Here is a 20,257-nt window from a genome sequence, read left to right on the forward strand (position 1 = left end):
ACAGCACAGAACCAATCCTGAGTACTCGGGGATGGGACAATTCTTTATACAGACGGAAACAAGCTAGCTAACGTGTCAGCTGCAGCAGCCAGTAGTCGGTAAGGGAACGGGACCAGATAGATCCCAATTTGTGAAATGAGGAAGAAGCCATTTTAAGACATTGAGGAGATTTTCTCATGAAAAAAACTTCTGAATGTATGCTTTAGAGGAACAGAGAAGAGATTTAGTGGTATAATAAATTGCTGGAGTGTGTCTTTAAACAATGCTAAATATCATACTCACAGTTGATCATAAAGGCCTGATGCCAGGTCAGCTGACATACCTACTCTCATTCTCAAACTGATGTCCTTCAGTCAGATGATCCATTACTCACTGTACTACCGGAGGTGTCTGCCTGTATGATAATGAGGCCATGTTGGTGCCATGGTTTCTGTAATTAGATCATATCCCATAGGACCTCACATTCTGGAGTAGAATAAACAACCCCCCACCCCCCATGATCTTTCAAATAGAGCGGAATGACTATAGTACATGTGACTTTAACATGTGAATATCTACTCTGAGACTCCCATTAAATGTTGCTGAACGTGACACGCAATGCTATACATTGGAGGAGGGAGGCTCACTCACGCAGCTTCAAAAGATGAGAAAACAATTAAGCATTCAGCAATGTGGAAATGCACATGCCATATGAGTGCTGTTGTTGTGCCATCCGCAGATGCTAACCAGCCCCAGGATTCACAGTATTCTGTGCATGTAGCAATCCATTTAGCTATCCCATTATAACCCATCCTCCATCTATTCATGCCACAAACTTTGAGCTGAGCGAGTGTGTGTGTGTGTGTGTGTGTGTTGGGGGGGCTAATTTGATTCATGAGTAGATTTAATGGGAGAAACATTGAAGCGTGAGAGCATATATAATGTACCTTCGGTGAGTTTGCCCCGTAAGTTCTGCCTGGCTGTCAGAATGCATTCATTTCTCTCTCTCTTTTTCTCTCTCTCTCTCTCTCTGCAGCTGGCTTTCCTCATAGTGAGATCCTATAGTAACTCAGTCACAACTGCACTCCATATGACTGGTTTCAAATGAGCATGAGACAAGAGGGATGACGAAGTGTAATTATTTTTCAAGGAGGCTTACTGAGGTATCTGTCGGTATAAAACAAATAGACAATTTAATTAATATCAATAAACTTTCCTATTGTGTCATCTAAAAATCTGCAAATAAAAATCCAACAGCTCTCACCATACGTAATTGATGCTCGGGGAGAAGAGCTGTGGTAAATCCACCAACTGCAATGGTAATTATCTCTATCAGTTTTTGTTTATGGATCTTGTCTGAAGGAAATTAAATCAAAGCAAAGCCATTTAATCCAACTCCCCCATGTAGATTCCCTGAATAATAATGTGTGGCGATAATGATGTGTTTTGCAATGCAAAACATTCACACATTCATTCTTATCTTGAAGTGAAAGAAAGTCAAACATGGATGTGGAGGATCCCAAGTATCTGCTTTCCATCTTTGTCTCTGCCTCAGACAAGAGTCAATGTACGTATACAGTCAGTACAAATGACAGTGACTATCACTACTGTCACAAAAAAGTATATTTGAGTTATAATATCATGGTTCTAAGAGATTTATGATATGGGAGGAGGAGTTTGTTTGATGTGTGGTGTGTGTGTGTGAGAGAGGTGACAAAATAATAGCATGAAATAAATGTATTACAAGAGATAGAGATAGAGAAGGTTGATGGAAAAACAGACAGAATGATTGGAAAGCAGGAAAGAAAAAAAGAAAGAAAGAAAGAAAAAAAGAGAGAGAAAGATACAGAGAAAAAGAACGCAGGTGAAGAGAGAGAACAGCATATGCATTATTGAACATCTCTCATTAACCTGAGTCAGATCTGGCAGGGATCAATACTCACGCTGAGCAACAAAGCAATACTGGGTGCTCCTGTGCTGTGGGGCTCCGCACATGAAAGTCACACTGTGCCATAGGACTGCACTACACGGACTGGCAGATGATGCACTAGGAGGTGTGCCCAGATGGCGGAATTAGGGGCCTACAGTAATGCTTATCTGCACAATATCATGCTGGCACACCTTGTGGTGGTTCAGAGATGCAAAGAGGGAAATCCATGAGTAGAATACCTGGTTTATACCTGGCTAATTACATGGCCATCACTGCTAGAATATCTTTGAAATTCATATGCTGGCTATCCGTACTGCACTGCAAGCTGGCTATTCTGATTACATGTTTAGTTTTTGTTTGGTACAATGTATAGTGTAAGGTATCAAGAAACAATGTACTAAGATTGGTGCAAAGCCAGATATCCCTTATTGGAGAAAAAAAAAACTAAATAATATTGAACCGTAAATCAAATCGCAAAGCAGTATGTCAGTCTATGGGTGCTTTTATTTAACATTCAGGTGGTGTTTTGCAATTATGTAAATGTATTTTTCTTGGCTTTCAAAAGATGCTTAATCAATCGTTTGTTCGGGAGGCTTATTTCTGTCTTTTATAAAGTTAATGTATTTACCATCTAACATGAACTACTAAGCTTCTACTTCACCTCTTACAACAAATATTTGCTCAAAATCTTCGTTTTTTTTGTTCATAATATCTTAATCCATAGCCGGTAACACTCATATGATTCAACAGATATTTGTGGTGTCTGAGTGATGGTTCTAATGTATTCAAAAGCAAGTGAAAGTAATTCATCTTAGAGTAGAGTAGAAAAGGCTCAGAAAAAAATGAATTGAGGCCTGTGGGATCTGAACATTTACTTGAATATGATCAAAACATTGCATATATTAAGAGTGCCTCAGTAAATTTTAGAGCAAAGTGCTCATAAATATGTTGATAAGATTGGGCAATGGTATAGAGTGCCAGCAATTAGTAGTATTTACAGCTGATAATGTCTATTTCTAATGCTTCATATGAATGCCATATTCTAGTTAAAGGGAGTCTGTTTTTATATTTTTCAGGGGGACACATTGTAGCATAGCTAATCATGAATTTCCTAATTAATTAGGGAAGTAACAGCATTATAATTACACCTGTTTTGAAGTGGATTCATATTCATGAAATGACAGGGGTTTCTGTGCAAAAAATGCTTATGTATTCATTTCCTGTCAACGATTGCATCATACCACACTTATACTGCCAACTTCAAGAATCAACAGGATAGGTGAACATTCGGAAGGCGTACCACCTATGGGAGAGTATGAGGCTACTAAGATACCACCTAGGGTTAGCATTCCACTGACCCCCTCGTGGCGTTCTGATGTCAGTCATAATTTTACCAGATGAGTAACTGTGTGTCAGTCCATTGTTCAATGTCACATCTATAACACTAAACTGAGCTGAGGCTGCGCAGTACAAACGATGCCCAACTGGAACCTGGTTCAGATCGACTTCACTTCTCTCCATTAAAATCCAATGGAGTGGCTCTTTCCATTTCTTTTCCTGTCTACGGCCAAAACACCACCTTTTTACTTCAACACGCCTCAGCACACTACTCACTTGAACGGAACAGGAAGCTCATTTATTCCAGGTAACTCCTAATCACACATTGCAACATTTGCCAGCATGGAATAACATACTGTATGGCCACCTTGCACCAAAACATCAGTTCATCTGCACCAGGAATAGGCTCCAGTTAGTAATTCTGAAGGCCCACTGCTTGGTAGATTTTCTTTCTCTGTCTAGATGGCACTGTGTGGGTGGGGACAAACCCTATTCATCACGACTGCCGTGGAGACGCACAGCGACACAGAGGCGCAGGAGACGATGATCAAACAACAGAAAACCGCCTCGGCTCAAATGGACCATGGCGGAGCAACTTCTGCCGCCGCGGTGCTCTCCGGGTCATCAAGCATCTTGTCAGACAGCACGGCGCCCACATGGGCCTCACCGCGCCGGCGCTTTCTCCACCAGGATCTTCGACGGCTCGGACAAGGACGCCACAAACCCCCTACAGCTCCTCCTCTGCAGCCATATGTGCTCGCCTAGCACACACACCAGAACTAGAGAGGAGGTATGGTATCCATACTAAACCATCATCTATCCTGCCCCCCCCACACACACACACACTCCATCACCCCCCATCTTAGCGGCCCCTTGACCGTGATGAGCGCCTGCTGACTGACTGGGTGCTCACATCCCCATATGAACCCATCTGTTTTCTTCACACTCATCTGGGCCCAATTAGAGCATTAAACTGGGGCACCACCCCTCACTCATCGACTGATAGACAGCTTGGAAAACGCTCAATCTTACTTCATAATACGAAATATTGTAGTCACGACCTAGTGATATTGGTTGAAAATGTGCCATGTCGAAATCCATTTGAATCCTGTTCAATGCTTCACTTAAGGGAAGAGGATAGACTTCTCTGCATAGTCTGTCTGCCTCTTCACCCCCTCCATGTTTGGATACTGTCTGTCCACTAGCCACTTTTTACCACTGTCTTTCTGCCTCACTGTTTGCGTGCTATATTAGCACATTTGCATAACCCCTCCCTCCATGCCACAGCTGAACTGTGGCCACACTTATACCTTTTCTTAAAATAGTTATATATATATATAGATATATAGACTTTATTCTTGCACTGTTGGACTTACTCATTTGCACTATCATCATGACCACTATCACCATTGCACTATCACCATGACACTCACTCACACAGAGCACCTTACCTTATACCTTACTATGCACAGAGAATCACAGGCTCAGTCCCTGCCTCAGTCATTGCAAGTGCCTCTTGATTGATTAATCACCACTATGTGGATACTGTTTTTAGAATTGATTTAGATTAAGTGTTAGTTAGTATAATTTGTATTTTAGTATATTTAGTATATTATTTATCTTCTACTGTCCTTATTGCTTAGTTGTGTTTTTATATTATATACTTTTAATTACTTTTTCTGCTGTTAGGGAATGTGTGTGTGTTGTCTGTATGCTACTGAGACCTTGAATTTCCCCTGGGGATCAATAAAGTATCTATCTATCTATCTATCTATCTATCTATCTATCTATTTCTTTTTATTATTTTTCGATTTTGGCACGACTTTCAGGGCCACTTCTCAAACGAGTTCCCGACCATGCTCCTGGGCACCTGAGATGGCAGCGCGCCAACTCCTCTTCTTACTGAAGTTTTTTACATCCTTCCAGGGATTTCAGAACTCTAGGCGTGTGTTGAATGCAACCCCTCCGCCATACCACTTTAAAGATGGTTGAAATTCCGCTCATGACCTGACTGAAGTCAAACACACTATGAGCCTTTGGTGTTGGAGAAACGGGGGGGGAAAGTGAAGTTTGTTTTTTTCGCCCTTGAGAAAAGCTCACAGGTAGTTTCACACTTCCAAAATCACCCACGGCTGCGTTTTAAAGATGCAAAGGTGCATAAGAAATGAATGATCGCTTTGTATGTATGCATTCATGTATTCTGCCATGCTCTTGACTTCATGAAAGTAGAATAGGTGACCGAGATCCATTCACGATAGAATAAATAAAATCCCCCTCGTTTAAGACCATACAGACACTAAATACACCAAATCTGAAATACTGAGTCAGCCTTCATCTTTAGATTCGGTTTGTTCAGTGACCATCCTCACTTCCTCTATGGTGGTGATTGATTCGAGAACCTTATTTATCTTAAAGTAACTCACAAATGCTATGTTTGAATACTTTCATAACATTATCATGTACAAATAACAGAAAGCAACTTAAAGCAAAGCCAAACGTGACTTTATCATACATTTTCATGTCCTTACCGTGTACTCATCCCAGTGATCTATAGGCCGAACAATCACTGAATCACCATAAAGAATATGCAGCCAAAGTCAAGCTTAACCTACATTGATTAGACGGACCCATTTAAATGACTATGCATTTATGTCTGCATAAAAGCATGAATTAATTTGTGCTAAGCTGTTTTAGGAAAAGATGTCAATAACAGGAGTCAACCTGCAGACTGCTGAGTCAGATACTTTTGGCTTGGCCCAGATCCTTATGTACTGTAGGCAACCAAGAAGACCAGCAGGCACTGCTGTTCTTGTTAATATCCAACGCAATTGGAACTCTGTCTAAAGTGTGACAAGGTCATGAGTTCAGTTTCCTGTCTACAAATCTACTACAGAATCTCTAAATAAATTTCCCCCACAAAAACACAAAGTAAGCCATATATTTAGCTGATATATGGTGCATATATAAAGTCTACTAAACAACATTTTGGTTTTACACTTGAGGATGCCTGTCAAACTGTGGGTGGCATTTGGGGTGTGATGGCTTTGAATGTCCACATGGGGGCACTGAAGACTCCCAATTACCATGTCTAGCCAAAAATGTAGTATGGCAATTGTTAATTCTTTTGTCATTTCTTTGCCTGCCAAAATGTTGACAAAAAACAGTTATATCTGTATGTTGTATGGTTCATACTAATATTAAACTTCAAATTAACTGAATTAAATGAAATATATTTCAACATTTTGAATTAAATGGTTCCAGCAATTCTACTTTAAATGAAATTTGGTTCTATTTGGTAATACTCTAATCATAACTGAGTTTTACTTGTCCATGTCAAAGCCAAATGGAGTAGTTTATTTATTCCTATTATTTTATCCACTAGGCTCAGGTGACACATGGTGGTGCTGTTGTGGGCTGTGTGTCTGTCTCACAGAGAAATTCTGGACATTTAACACTTGTAAAATCCTGCATCCATTACATGTGTATACACTCATACAATATACAAGACCACCATGTTGAAAGTAGGACACAATATTATTGGTTTCATTCTACAACATGTTAGGAAGAATCAGCAAAATACAATTAACTGACGTTTTAGTTTTACTAGTTTTATTTTAATTGTGTGATTTTTTCCCCTCTCGACTCGATTATGTAAAATAATATCATACATATGAACTCTAAGCAGTTAAGCAGCTTTCAGACTGCCAGTAGATCAATCAAATTTGTGCCTCATCCATAATTCATTTTCTGATTAATTTTTATCATGATTTCAATTTATAGATTGACATTTAAAACATGATTACGAAGCACTTTTGTGACAGTTCAAGTCATTTGCCTTATACGTAAAGGTTCATATACATGTAGTTCAATTCTGTGAAATTGAGGACAAACTAAACCAAACAAATATTTAACAATGTAGTTAAAGCCCTTGTAATTTAGCTATGCATTGTGATGAATGTATCAGGACATCAAACTGCTGTTAAAAGAATTGGTACTAGTACTTTTTGGTGTAGTGGCATTGTATGTATTCATGCCATGGACAGCATGTAAACTAACTAATTATAGCAGTCGTAGCCTAATGTGTAGCATTTTGTGTGTTAAAACATAGGCCCATAAGTATTTATGGCCTGGCTATTTTCAGAGACTGCAGCATGAATGAATGGCTAGAGGTGGGAACGGTTTGAAATTGATTGCCAATATAATTTCACAGTGTGCAACAAGCAAATTCTAAATGAAAAGCCTGTGGCAAATTCAGACAGCCTTTAAACTACGATACAGTATTTACCAAGAAACGTTTGCTATTGAATATAGTCAGGTAAAAAAGAGAAAGGGATTGAGGTTCACTCCAAAAAGTAATTACCCTATATTCACAAATTAACCTGATAAGGTTTTAGTATATGACAAACACCTCATTCAGATTAATTGGTGAAGAGCCGGAAATAAGAGAGAGGGGTTAAGTTTAAATGTTCCATACTGCGTTTTCCTTGTCAGTGCAACTGACTGTAGAAGTGGGACGGTTTTTCCGTGATTGAACGTAAAACCGTGTGACATCACGTCAATGTTGACTTTCTGTCTTGGGAAGACATCCATAAATGCAGTGCTTGTGCTTTGTCCTTAAAACTTCGAGGTGGGTCGGGCAGGTGCCGCTGCGCACCCTGTGGGAACATATCCTTAAACACTTTGGCTCGTTTGTCAGACGCATAGTGGCGTGAGACTCCTTTCCTGGAAACAACCCGATTGGACTTCAGAGAGCAGCTGAAGGGGTTATAATTTCAAAAGTCTATCACTTCATATTTTCCAAAGAGAGTTTGCCCAGCTGGCGCCCGGGTGCTTTGTATTTTAGCGTGTGCGTAAAAACTGAGGATGAGAAAGGCACTCGTGCACTTCGGTTGCAGCTTTCATTTGTTGACGACTTAAAGATTTCGGACCATCTTCACATTGCAGCGTGGAAGGTGTTTCACATAGATGTCCACTCAACTGGAAAGAGGCCTTCAGCTAGATGAGACAAAACTTGACTCACTCAAATCCGAATGTGAAGGAGAAATTGACGTGGAGAGCCTTGACGGGTGTGTGCCCGTGGCGCGTCACGACTGTGGCGGGAAGGGAGCCGAGGTGACGGAGGAGCAGCAGCAGCAACCCACGCGCAGGCTGACCCGCAGCCCCAAGTGCGCTCGCTGCCGAAACCACGGAGTTGTGTCATGCCTGAAAGGTCACAAACGCTTCTGTCGCTGGCGTGACTGTCAGTGCGCAAACTGTCTCCTCGTTGTAGAGAGACAACGAGTGATGGCCGCCCAGGTTGCCCTGAGGAGACAGCAAGCCACGGAGGTGGGTTCACTGCGCATTCGACATCGAAGGACAACTAGTGGCAAACCTAAAAATTCACTAGCTCAGTTTGAAAAGTAGTCTGCTGATTTGATGATGATTATTAGGATATGTTAAGGGCATTTAGAAAACATCCGTCTATCTGAAGATACGCGTTTTTTGTTATTACATGTTAACATGTAAATCATTTTCATATAACCTGACGTAAAGCAAGGTAGGCTACTATTACTTGTATTTATCATGATAATGTGGTCCATGTTTTAAAATACGATGGCCAACAGTCCAATCTACATAGAATTCTAAAAAATGTTTTTATTCAAACATTTTTCTCGCAAAGCAGCAACAAGTTTAGTAAGATGTAGCAACCTACATCTTATTTTATAAAATGCATATTCACACATATTTCATTTCCTGACAGGGCAAGAAAGGCCACAGGACGACCCCATCGCTAAGACGCAAAGCCTGCCAGCGCTACGCACGAGCACCCAGCCTTCTCGTCAAAAGTATTCTTGAGGGTAAGTGCTAATTAACACGCATCTCATTAACACATCGCGGCCTCCCAGGCAGCGGGGAGAGACCGGATTAGTTCAGTGATTACTGTACGTGTCTGAATCCTCAGAGGGAAATGGGATCTGTTTGTGTTTATTTAAAGTAATTAAATTTATGCAAATTGCGGTACCGAATTACACTGGAATTTTGAAAGCAAAATAGACGGTACAGAGGATCTTATAGAAGTTTCCCCATGTGTATATTGAATTGTCAGGCCATCCTGCTGTCAAGGCTACATTTTGTCTTTTACATCTTGTTAATAAGCAGGACATTATGTAGTACATGACATAATATCTCATATGAAATGATATTCAAAGACATTTTTAATAAGCAATTAAAGCAATTTTCAGTGTGTGTTTCTTCAGTTGCGTGCAGAATCACAAGAGCTTTCTTTTTAATGCCACAGGCAGCAAACCTCCACTGATCGAAGAGGACTCCTGGCTGAAACGGATCCACTACCCCTCCATCAGCGCACGGATGCGCAAGCGGCGTGCTTTTGCCGACAAGGAGCTGGAGAGCGTCATGCTGGAGCGCGAGCTGCGGCAGAAAGAGATGCAGGAGATGTCTGGACTGGTGCTCCTCCACCCGCCTCTCTCCCCGCTTTTCACAGACCCCCCGCTGGCCGAGCCTGGGCTGCCTGCCTACATGCCCATGTACAGAGGTAACCCACTTCTGTTTGACTGCAGCCTCCTCTGCCAGGCCACCGACGAGCGACTCAAACCTCGGCCTATGGAGGTCAGTTACAAAGACAACCTGCCCAAAGGGTCTCTGGCAGTGGAGCCCTCAGGCCCTGGCAGGGATAGAGCGTTGGACAGGTGGGGGGCTTTGGAGGACTCGAGGGGCCTCCACGAGCCCCTGTTTCTGCCCATGTTGCACACCCAGCTCAGACCTTGCACGAACTCTGCTGGCCTCATGGACCCAGAGAGGACTTTGATTAAAAGTGTTATCGTTGACCAGTCTAGGTTAACACAGAGCACGGCAGCAAACCTAGTCCATGAGCCCAGACCGGTCAGTCAGCAGGGGCTTAACAAACACTGTAGATCGCCATCACACACAAGCTCAGTTAAAAACACTGGAGTTCGGCCTTTGCCCTTTTCTGTGGAGTCTCTATTGATGAGGTGAATAGCTCATACCATGTCATATACTACATTAGGACTGGCCGTGGGCTGCATTTAGGAATGTATTGGAAATGCAACCATTTTGTATCATTCATGCAAAGTGCATTATCTAATATGAAATAGGGCAACATTATAAAAAGTGTACTTGAACATTTATGGTGTTAAAATAAAAATTTAGCTAATAGATCAAATTCCAGCAATTTGACACTATTTCCTATTACTGATATATTTACATTTTATAATGCTTTGTATTACAGTATTTTTTGGAGGAGAAATATACTTTTTTGTCCTTTAAAGAACCTTACATTTTGTGTGACTACATGCATTGTTAACTTTTTTCAAGACACCTTTTGTAAACTTGAGTTTAAAAAGTGGCACAACTTTGCTTTGAAATATTGTTACTTTTTTGGCTCAAAATATTAAGAAAAACTGCATATAAACTGCCATATTTCCAGTCTTTCTTACTCAGAGTTGTTGATCACCTAGTTTTCAGATCTTCTCGAAACATTCTCCTGACAAACTTGACTGTTCAGTCTGAGCCTGTTTTCTCCTGTTATTTTAAAAACAAGCCACTATGACACTCCACCAACATACTGACAAGTAACGATGTCTCAGAAAACTAATTTTCTTAAACAAGAAGAACAAGTCTACTTCACATGTATGTGTTCCTGTTATGACGAGTTTGAAGTGATAGAACTTGTGCCCAGAACCTTTGTGTGTTTAAAGAAGTGAATCACAAATACCCCAGGTTCCTGTTCAGTCCTCTTAGAGCAAATGATGTCCAAATAAATTTTGTGGTGTTCTGGGACTCTTTTGAGTTCCAAAGAAAACCAATAATGAAAGAGCCTTTTAGCGGGTCTATATTCGCCTGATGAGAGGGACAGACGAATACAGAGAAACCCTGTCAAGTGCTGAGATGTTTAAGTTCCTCTACTAACCCTCTCGATTCATAAGGTGCGCCACAGATAAGCATTATGGGTAATATACACCAGACTGACAGATGAGCAAAATGGTAGCTAATTTGTATAAACCATAATATTCACATATAATCATGGACACTGGAGCAGGCAGCATTTAAAAATAGGATAAATGTACTAGTACTAGTGCTGTTTTACTCAGCATTGGCCGAATTATGCTACTCAATGCTAGAGCACACATGAAGAGCCAACCTTTCTACAATGGGCTACAAAAGCCAGGGCCATCTGATAATGTTGCCTTGGCAACATTGTTCTTTATCCCACAGTGGGGTTCCACTCTGGAGCCTTAACAGGTTTGTTTGACCCGTTGGCGATGTCTATCTAACTTCTCCTTTTTTGAAAATCCAGCTCTCCATTGTGATCTCTCCCCGATATGGCAGCCAGATAGTTTTGACAACTCCGGACCGTGTGGCGTCAACATGGAGCGATAGCAGCCCTGGCTCTGGCCCGGCCTCCACTGATCTCTGTGCGTTTATCTCTGGGTATCTGAGTTGGAAACATAGGGGCCTTTATACGGAGCCTCACAATGGGAGCCGCAATCCCGTTAAAGACAGGGGGGCGGTGCACATGATGTGTCAATGATGTCTGTTTGCATACTTTCCATTAAGAGGGATCTAAGAATATTAAGCCCTCGCATGACACACTGTCATCACTGTTTCCTTTCATCAGGACAAACAGACAAGCATCTGTCACCAGGGGGAAGATCATTATTTCCCTGGCCCAAAAAGAGGATAATGCATGGATGGAAATTAATTTCCCTTCCTCAAAGCAAAGGAAGGGCTTCATTCATCTTCCTCCCCATGTTGCGTTTCACAGTGCCACCCTCTGAAGTGTATCTCAGAGGTTTAATGGATTCTGACCTTTCTCCAAATGCTTCGTTTCTCATTAGGATTGCGTTGGACAGAAGATTAGCCATATTGTTCCATCCTTTTTGTGGCAGCCTGAATCGCCCTCCCGTTGGCATTTTATTAACATTTTCCTTCGTGGGGCTTTGGGCGGTGGGTGGGTGGGTGAAAGAGGGAGGTTTATTGAGCCAAGGCCAGTTAGCTGACGGAGCATTTAGCCATTTAAAGCACTTAAAACACATAAGTCCGTTTTGTAGCAAGTCCACAAACACGACTTCAAGCCGCTCTCTTTTGTCAGGGCTTAGCTTTTAGCCTCCTTGCCTTTCCTCATTTCCATTTCAGACATATTCATTACACGCGGGCATGTTTGTTCACCCTGGCCCGCACCAAACACACACGCACACACACATACATGCTGCCATTGGCCCACAGAACTGGAAGAGAAAGGTGTTGTTTCAAGTCACTGAGAGAGAGAGAGAGAGAGAGAGAGAGAGAGAGAGAGAGAGAAGAGGAAGAGGGAGAAAGACCCTCCCGAAACTCTTCCACCGAGAGGTTTATTTATCCTAACAGACGGCACCTAGCGTGAAGCCACCCCCGACATGTTTGTGTAATCGAGATATCCAGCGTCTCCGCTCTCCCCTGATGGAGTGAGTATCAGCAACGTTTAGGATCAGGGCTCAAAGGTGGGATGGGGGTGGGGTGGGAGTGGAGGAAGGGGGGGGGGCCTTTGATGCCGCTGCCAGTGCTCGGCGGCTGAAGAATTTCACCAGGCAGCACACCCCCACCCCGACCCCAAAACTCCTCCACCCTCCCGCTCCTCCTCCTGCCGGCACTTGGCGCTTGGCAGGCACGCCCCAGAAACGCGGGCTCTAGGGTTACACGGCCCCGAGCCCTGAGCCCCTCACTCCTGAGCCGGGGTGTCTCTTTCAGTGTGGGTGGGCCGCCTGGCCCGCAGCCGCACCGCCACTTCGGCCTCACCTGCTGTGCCCAGTAAAACAGACCCTCATGGAGCATGTGTGTGTGTGTGTGTGTGTGTGTGCGTGCGTGCGTGTGTATATGTGTCACAAGACTCCGAGTAAACACCAGGCAGCACTCCTCCGCAACAGAGACGGGGGGAGTGGAGTGGTCGTGACATCTGTATGCAGCCAGGCCGTTGGTTTGTACTGTATGAAGGCCCACCTCTGCTGGTGTGAATGTCTCTATGAATTCTAAACAGCATTAGGCTGACTGGGCAACATTTGAGATTTTATTAAGCTTTTTTTTTTAAGCTGGGCTACTCTTCAAGGTTGTGCACTACCAAAGCAGCCTAGACCCATTTCTTTAAAACAGTTAATTTTCTGCCATATTCGTCACATAAGATGCCCTCCTACATAGAGAACACACACGTCGCATGATGGGTTAAGCCAGTATTTGGGTACATTTTAGGGGATATTTTGTTATTAAATTGTCATTAACTTTCACATTAATCTGAGAGAGAGAGAAAACTGTTTTGATGCTCTGTCAGAAATATTCCGCCAAAGGACAGCTGAATTCAGCTCCATTACCCAAGAGTCCAAAAAGCTGTCGATTTAATTTTCAATCCGGTGTCCCCACATGCACAGAAGCCAAAAAACAGAGAATAATGGGCTTTGCAAGCTAAGAAGGCTGCCATGGAATTGAAATTTCACAGCTTTAAAAACATTAATGAAACAGGCCGGATAGGGTTCCCCTGCTCTCTCTCTCTCTCTATCCCTCTCTCTCCATATCCCCTTAGTGCAGTGGAGTTTTTCCATACAAATCCGCCTGATTACAGGCCTGCCCTGGCCAGCGCTCTCCGGCAGCAGGGCCCAACAGCCGAGCACTGGAGCTGCCCACGGCTGCAGCTGCGCCGCTATATGGTTACAATCCCCACCACCGCAGCCCAGGAACACTAACCACAGTCTTTCCTGGCTTTGTACAGCCTCACAGGTGATGGAGGGAGAGAGAAACAGAGAGAGAGAGAGAGGGTTGGTTGTTTCTGCCAGAGTCATGATACCTTGGCTATCCAGACACTTATCCCTCAGAAGACAGTTTGTTGGGTTCGTTATTGCTCACCAGCCAATTACAGGCTTGTATGAGACAATTACAGGTCGCTTGTATGAGTGGCGGTTGCTTACAAGTCTTCTCTCATTCTCTTGCCCTGTTTATGGCTTCAAGTCAGATACCTGAGGGAGGGTCAGTTACATCCAAGCCCCTTGTTTCCTGCTTCACTTGAAATTCCAGCTTAACCTTTTCTGACCTCTATCTCCTACAGGGGGCCGCTTCCCGACACTGTGTCAGGAATTTAATGAAAACGGGAGGTATCCGCAATACTCGGATGAAAATAGCCTGAGCTCTCCCTTCCCTTACCATGTGAAACCATTAGCACGGTATTTACCCAGGGCAGGTCTGATTCTCCTCTGTGGGTAACCTTAACCAGCGAACCTCTCACACTCCCTGCTCCATTATGGAAACTCAGGCTGGGCCTGGCATTGCCCCGTGGTTCTCATCCTGTAAAGGGGAGAGAGAGAGAGAGTTAGAGTGAGTGAGAGAGAGAAATAACAACAGCGTGCAAATGTATTGGCACCTTCTTAAACGTGATTGATTGTGCCATGGCTCTTTGCTCATAAAGGGGGGGAAAGTGGGGTTATTGACACATAAAACTGGAGTTTCTGATGGCCAGGAGAGCAAGAGAGAGAGAGAGAGAGAGGGAGGGGAGTGAAGTGGAAGTAGAGGAGGGTGGGTGGAGGGGGCCGTGGGATCAGCAGAGGAATAACAGCTGGCAGGCCAAAAGCAACGGGCCCGGTGAGCAGAGGGGAGCAGGGCCCTGGCAGCCTGTCGGAGAGAGGGAGAAGAGAGCAGAGATGGCGTGATAGCAGAGCCACACTGTAGCCAGTGCAGCTGCTCCGAGAGCGAGCTCGGGGTGGCTCACCTGCCAAGAACAACACCATGTTTAAGGGCTATTTATTCTAACAGGATTATGGTTACAGACATGACAATCCATTCCGCAAATTCTCGCAGTAAGAGAAGCCATGGGGCGGATTAAACGATGCAATTTATTCTAATAGCTGTGACAATATATAGTATCAATAAAAAGGGGTAGCGGCCATTACCAAGCTAGGGTTTCCCTGTGGCATGTGTTAATACCATTCCCCTGAACACAAGAATGCCTCTTGATCCATTTTATTTTGACTGGATGATGTGACTTAACTACGCCCTCACAAATGAAAACTTCCTTGTTTGTCTGTGTTGGATATTTGTTTAGATATTACTTTCTCCACTCTGACAACCTGTATGTCTTCTCACAAGCTGCCACAAGCTGAACCATGTCAGAAAGTGTGTCCATGTCCTCTCCTACGATTCTGCGAGCTGTTTTCCTGAAATTAGACATTGTCCTTTTCTAACCTGATATGTAGTCGGTAGTCATCAGAGCCAAGTGACCTTGAATGGTGTTGCTATGGTAATCAAAAAGCATTGGTGAACCATTTCCTTATTTTGTCCCATAAGGCACCTCTTTTTTTCAGAGCTGAAAGAGTAACTCAGAGCAGCTATTAAGGTTTTCTACATGATGGAGCAGCAGGTCACTATAAAGGCATTTTCATTTTCATTCATCACCTCTCTCCGTGTGCCTCCTCTGGAATACAAGACCAGCTGACTGAATGAATAAACTTGCCATTATAACGTTTGAGCATAGCCATAAATCAAGCAATCGCTCAAGTGAGACTTATTTTGGCTAAATATAGAGAGAACAAAATGGAGAGAGCGGCACACGACAATTTCTATTACACAACCCCCACCAGCAGTCAATAATTTCACAATCAGTACCTGATGAAACATCCACTCAGCAACTCATCTGACTGGCGATACCTGACCTAGGGCTTTTTCTGCAATCTCCAGCAACGCCCCAAGGACAGGCAGTGGGAGTATTTCCTGTGCCCATGAATATCATTTACACTTTCCCCTTAATAGGACCCAGGCACATCCCCATCAATGCAGAAAATTACACAGAATCAGGAGGGAGCCTGTTTGTTTTTTTCCCACACAAATAAATAATGGACACAGATATACACACAACAGCCTCACAAATTACTGAAACAGATTGCATAAAACATGCACACATATTAAAACACACTCATGCAGTCATTATTTACTCATTTCTGCCCACTTCAGAAAAGGCAGAACATATAATCAAATGCACTGCAACACACGCAAAGAAAATCAATCACTGACATCATTTATATGTACACACCAACACATAGGAATCACATTGCATCACACATCAATCATACATCTTTCTACAGGCAATATAGAGACACACCATAAAGTCCTTTAGCTTCCCTATTTGTTCCCTTTCTCCTCACACACAAGCCACCCTCAGCACACTCACACACACAAACACCAGTGGTCGTAGTTGACAATTAGGAGAGTAGAGGGGACACAGTGAGTCTTCTGTAGCTTGCAGCCTTCAGGTCAATATTACCGTTTACTTTTGGACTCACGCACATACCTTCCTTGCCTCACCACTGCCAGCCTACCACTTCCCACTTGGACACTCTTAGTCTGTGTGAGTGTGTGTGCATGTGGGTGGATGGCCTGAGCTCTGTGTAACCCACAAGGGAAGGTGTGTATTTGTATCTTAGCAATTCATACAGGTATGCGTGTGTGAGAAAGTGTGGAGCTGTTTGCAACTCAAAGGAGTGTGTTTTCCATCAGTGTGAGCCTAGCAACGTGCTCTCAGTGTCCCAGTTCTCTTCACACCCGGTCCCAAAAACACCCCCACGTACACACCCATGTCCTGCTTACGTCCCCAGGCCTTGTAACCCCACCCCCGCCTCCCCCCGCCTCCGCAGCTGAAGGCTTTTCCCTGCACCAAGCTGCCTGTTTTGCCTGTAACACAAACCGTTCTGTCTTGTGTTTTGACTTCAAACAAAGCTATTAATCACCTTAATCGCCCTCAATTAACCTGCTGCTCCAGATGCTCTTCTCACGTCACGCCCATAACCAAGCCAGGCAATGCAAACAGGATATAAATCACCCCTGCCGGGCCATTTCTCACCAGAGATTCATGTAACAACAAAACATTAGTGACATGGAAAAAGGTGCCCCTGCTTGAAGGATACTGAGTGGCCTGGACTCAAGTAGTTGGTCAGAAACTTGTGGGTTTGTGTATAAATAAATATGTGAATGTCTGAAATAAATCCGAATGTTCTTAAAGATATGTGTATTTGTGATTTGTGTTCTAGTGTTTAGTATTTATGTTTATGTGTGTCTATGTGTGTGTTTCTGTTGTGAAGGAGGGTATGGGCTAAGTTAGGATAGGAAAGATTTCAGCCCCCTCGTCATGTTTAGCGCAAGGCACTTTGCGGGCCAGTCCCTCTCTGTCCCCCGTCCCTCTGACGGGCAGGCCTTTACTGGGTTACACTCACTGGTCCACTGCCAAATGTTTGATATCTAAGCCTAAAGTACTGGCTTTGAACACGCATTCACGGATAGATCTCTCCCATTACATTGGTGCGAGGCTTAAATCATTGCAGACGCTGGCCAAGTGCTGACAGGTGAGACAAGACAAGGTCTAATCTGAGGTGGAGGGAGACAAGTCTCTTTGTGACATTTACGATGCTGTGTCGTGTTTCATCATAACAACAAGAAATCGTAAATGGAAAATCAAAACTGACCCATACATCATGACAAAACTCTGACCCACGTGTACATACTTAGTGTCTGTGCTGTCACTTCAAAGGCAATGGTTATATAAAAATATACATTTAAAAGCCGTTAGGTAATTTTACTAGTAAAATATTTACAGCTATGTTTCACTTTCATTTGGACATATTCTAAGGCTTAACTACAGAATGCAGAATTTGTGTATATAAATGACCATAAATAAAGCATAGACAATATACAGTATATAAATTAATCATTTTTAATGGATGGCCACAGGGTGAGAGGAACCTCCTGCTCACAGTTCTAGTGTTCTCTGTTTGACCTGATGCCTCTGACAGAAGAATGCACCGATGGAATGCTGACCGACCCATGGCAGGTATTGTCCTGAGTCTATCAGCCCCTTAATGACAGCTCATTGGCCAGATCAGGTATACACGTCTTTGCAATCAGTCACACGATGTGACAGCGGCGGTAAAAGTCTGCAGACTGCGCAGAGGGCCCTGTGCTGTTCTCTGTGGAAGGTACAGCTCTGTTGCGGCAAGTCTTTCAGGAAGGCCGTGCTGACAGATGGATGGACTGGGAACACTGCGGTGAGCAGTCACTGTCAAAGCAGCTTAGGTGGCGGGCATCCCCCCAAACAAAGAGCTTTGTTAAGTATGCTGAGTGGAAAGAGTGTGAGCGTACGTGTGTGTGATTGAGAGAGTGAGTGAGAGCAAGAGAAAGAGAGAAAGAAACTTGTTTGAGAAAACGTGTTTGAGAGAGATTTTTTTTGCATTGCCTTTACAGCTCTGTGTTTGTCTTTCTGTGTATGAATGTGTGTGTGTGTGTGTTTGTGTGTGTGTATGCGTGCACGTGCACATGTGTGTGTGCGCATCAGTATGAGTTTGTGTCAGTGGTGTGTGTTTGTGTGTGTATGCGTGCGCGTGCACATGTGTGTTTGCGTCAGTGTGTGTGAGTTTGTGTGTCAAGTGTATGTGTGTGTGTGTGTGTGTGTGTGTGTGTGTGTGTGTGTGTGTGTGTGTGTATGCGTGCACGTGCACATGTGTGTTTGCGTCAGTGTGTGTGTGTGTGTGTGTGTGTGTCGGCAGGTGGGCAGAAAAGACTGTGGGCAGATTGTGCGCATTCTGGCGCAGGCCCAAAAGCAGATTGTAAGAACCCGTGTCTGCGTGTCGCGCTCCACCATGCGAACACGAGGCCCGGGCTTAGCTGCGGCAGAAAGGACCAAGGCCCATTTGATGTGCAGCCTCAGCACATTGGGCAAGGATCAAGCTCTGATTACAAGGCCTGCAACAGCCCATAGCCCCACACTGGGCAGCCGTGGCCATGTCGTGCATCAGGGATTAACGGACACACGGGCCCATTCTTGCGACTTGCGCATACACATACTAAGGCTAGCATATTCACTGTGTGGACAGCTTAATGCCAAGGGTCAAGCACAGGGATTCCTGCGAGGTTGGTGTGTTGGGGTAGTGCTAAGTATGAGTGAGGATATCTTGCACGGACTGGAACAGATGTTTGGAGCTTCGGTTCACCTGAATAAGATTGTCAAGTCTTGTGTTTCATATCCTAATGCTTTACAGGGTAGTTAAAAAATGCTTCATAAAATGATAATGGTAAGAATACCACATTATGATTTCTAGAAAGTGGAAGTAAAATTGCTCATTTACATATAATTCTCATTAGAAGCTTTGAATCACGACTTCAAAGAGCTGAGTTGAACCTATTTAATAAGCCTGCTCAAATCATTTTGTTTTGGTTGTTTACCAAAGTGGCACAAATAGGGTTTGAGGACAAAAGGACACAAATCAGTGTCTTTGAAAGAGATATTTGTATCTGCCGTACAGGGGAGGTGTACCCTGGAGCGGAAGCAGTGGAACATTTCCATATATGCTGGCTATGCAAGCGGCAGTGAGATCTGCAGGGGACTTTTGTTGTAGTTTATTTTCGAAAGCTTCACACTCCGCTGTAGCCCCGCTGGCCGTTGAAATGGTGTCATTTAAGTTGAGCGGGGCTCCACCCGCCTCCCCCACCTTCTTCTCCCTTTCGTCCGCGAGGCCTGGTAATTATTTTGATTTCCTGAGGCGGCTCGTTTTGCATGTCTCTCCGGCACCTCAGTGTTTGCTTTGGGCCCAACTTTGAGCTCGGAGAACAGCTCGGCTTTATTTTTGGTTTCTTTTTACCACGGATCTGACCGGTTTGGGTCTCTGGAGTTGGATTATATCATCAGATGTGCAGCATAATTTTGACAGAGCCCTGAATGAAAGTAACTAAAAAAGTATCTTATAAACGGTATCTTTTGGTCTTTGTTTTTTTTTTTTTTTGGCTTTTATGGTGAAAAACAAATCACTCTAAACTATTCAACTAAAACAATATCAAGTCATTCTGAAAAACAGATTCTGAGAATTCAGATTTGATCCTAAATGCCGCTTCAATGGCTTTAAGAATAACCAATGAAGTGATGATATCCAGCAGAGCTAACAGCCCTAGTGTTCAACTACCTTGTGTCTGTAACACACATAAAAACAGACATGTGGATGC

The 20,257-nt window shown here is 43.5% G+C and overlaps 1 protein-coding gene across 1 annotated transcript; it reads left to right on the top strand.

The window, feature by feature from the left end:
* Nucleotides 1–7,967: 7,967 nt before the first annotated feature.
* Nucleotides 7,968–10,693, top strand: dmrt2b (doublesex and mab-3 related transcription factor 2b). The gene is made up of 3 exons (XM_048252840.1): nt 7,968–8,572; nt 8,988–9,084; nt 9,525–10,693. Exons 1-3 carry the CDS (start codon nt 8,213–8,215, stop codon nt 10,238–10,240), a joined length of 1,173 nt encoding a protein of 390 aa, XP_048108797.1. The 5' UTR covers nt 7,968–8,212; the 3' UTR covers nt 10,241–10,693.
* Nucleotides 10,694–20,257: the final 9,564 nt, after the last annotated feature.

Source organism: Alosa alosa, chromosome 9 (assembly GCF_017589495.1).
Source record: "Alosa alosa isolate M-15738 ecotype Scorff River chromosome 9, AALO_Geno_1.1, whole genome shotgun sequence".
In the NCBI taxonomy this organism is placed as follows: Eukaryota; Metazoa; Chordata; class Actinopteri; order Clupeiformes; family Clupeidae; genus Alosa; species Alosa alosa.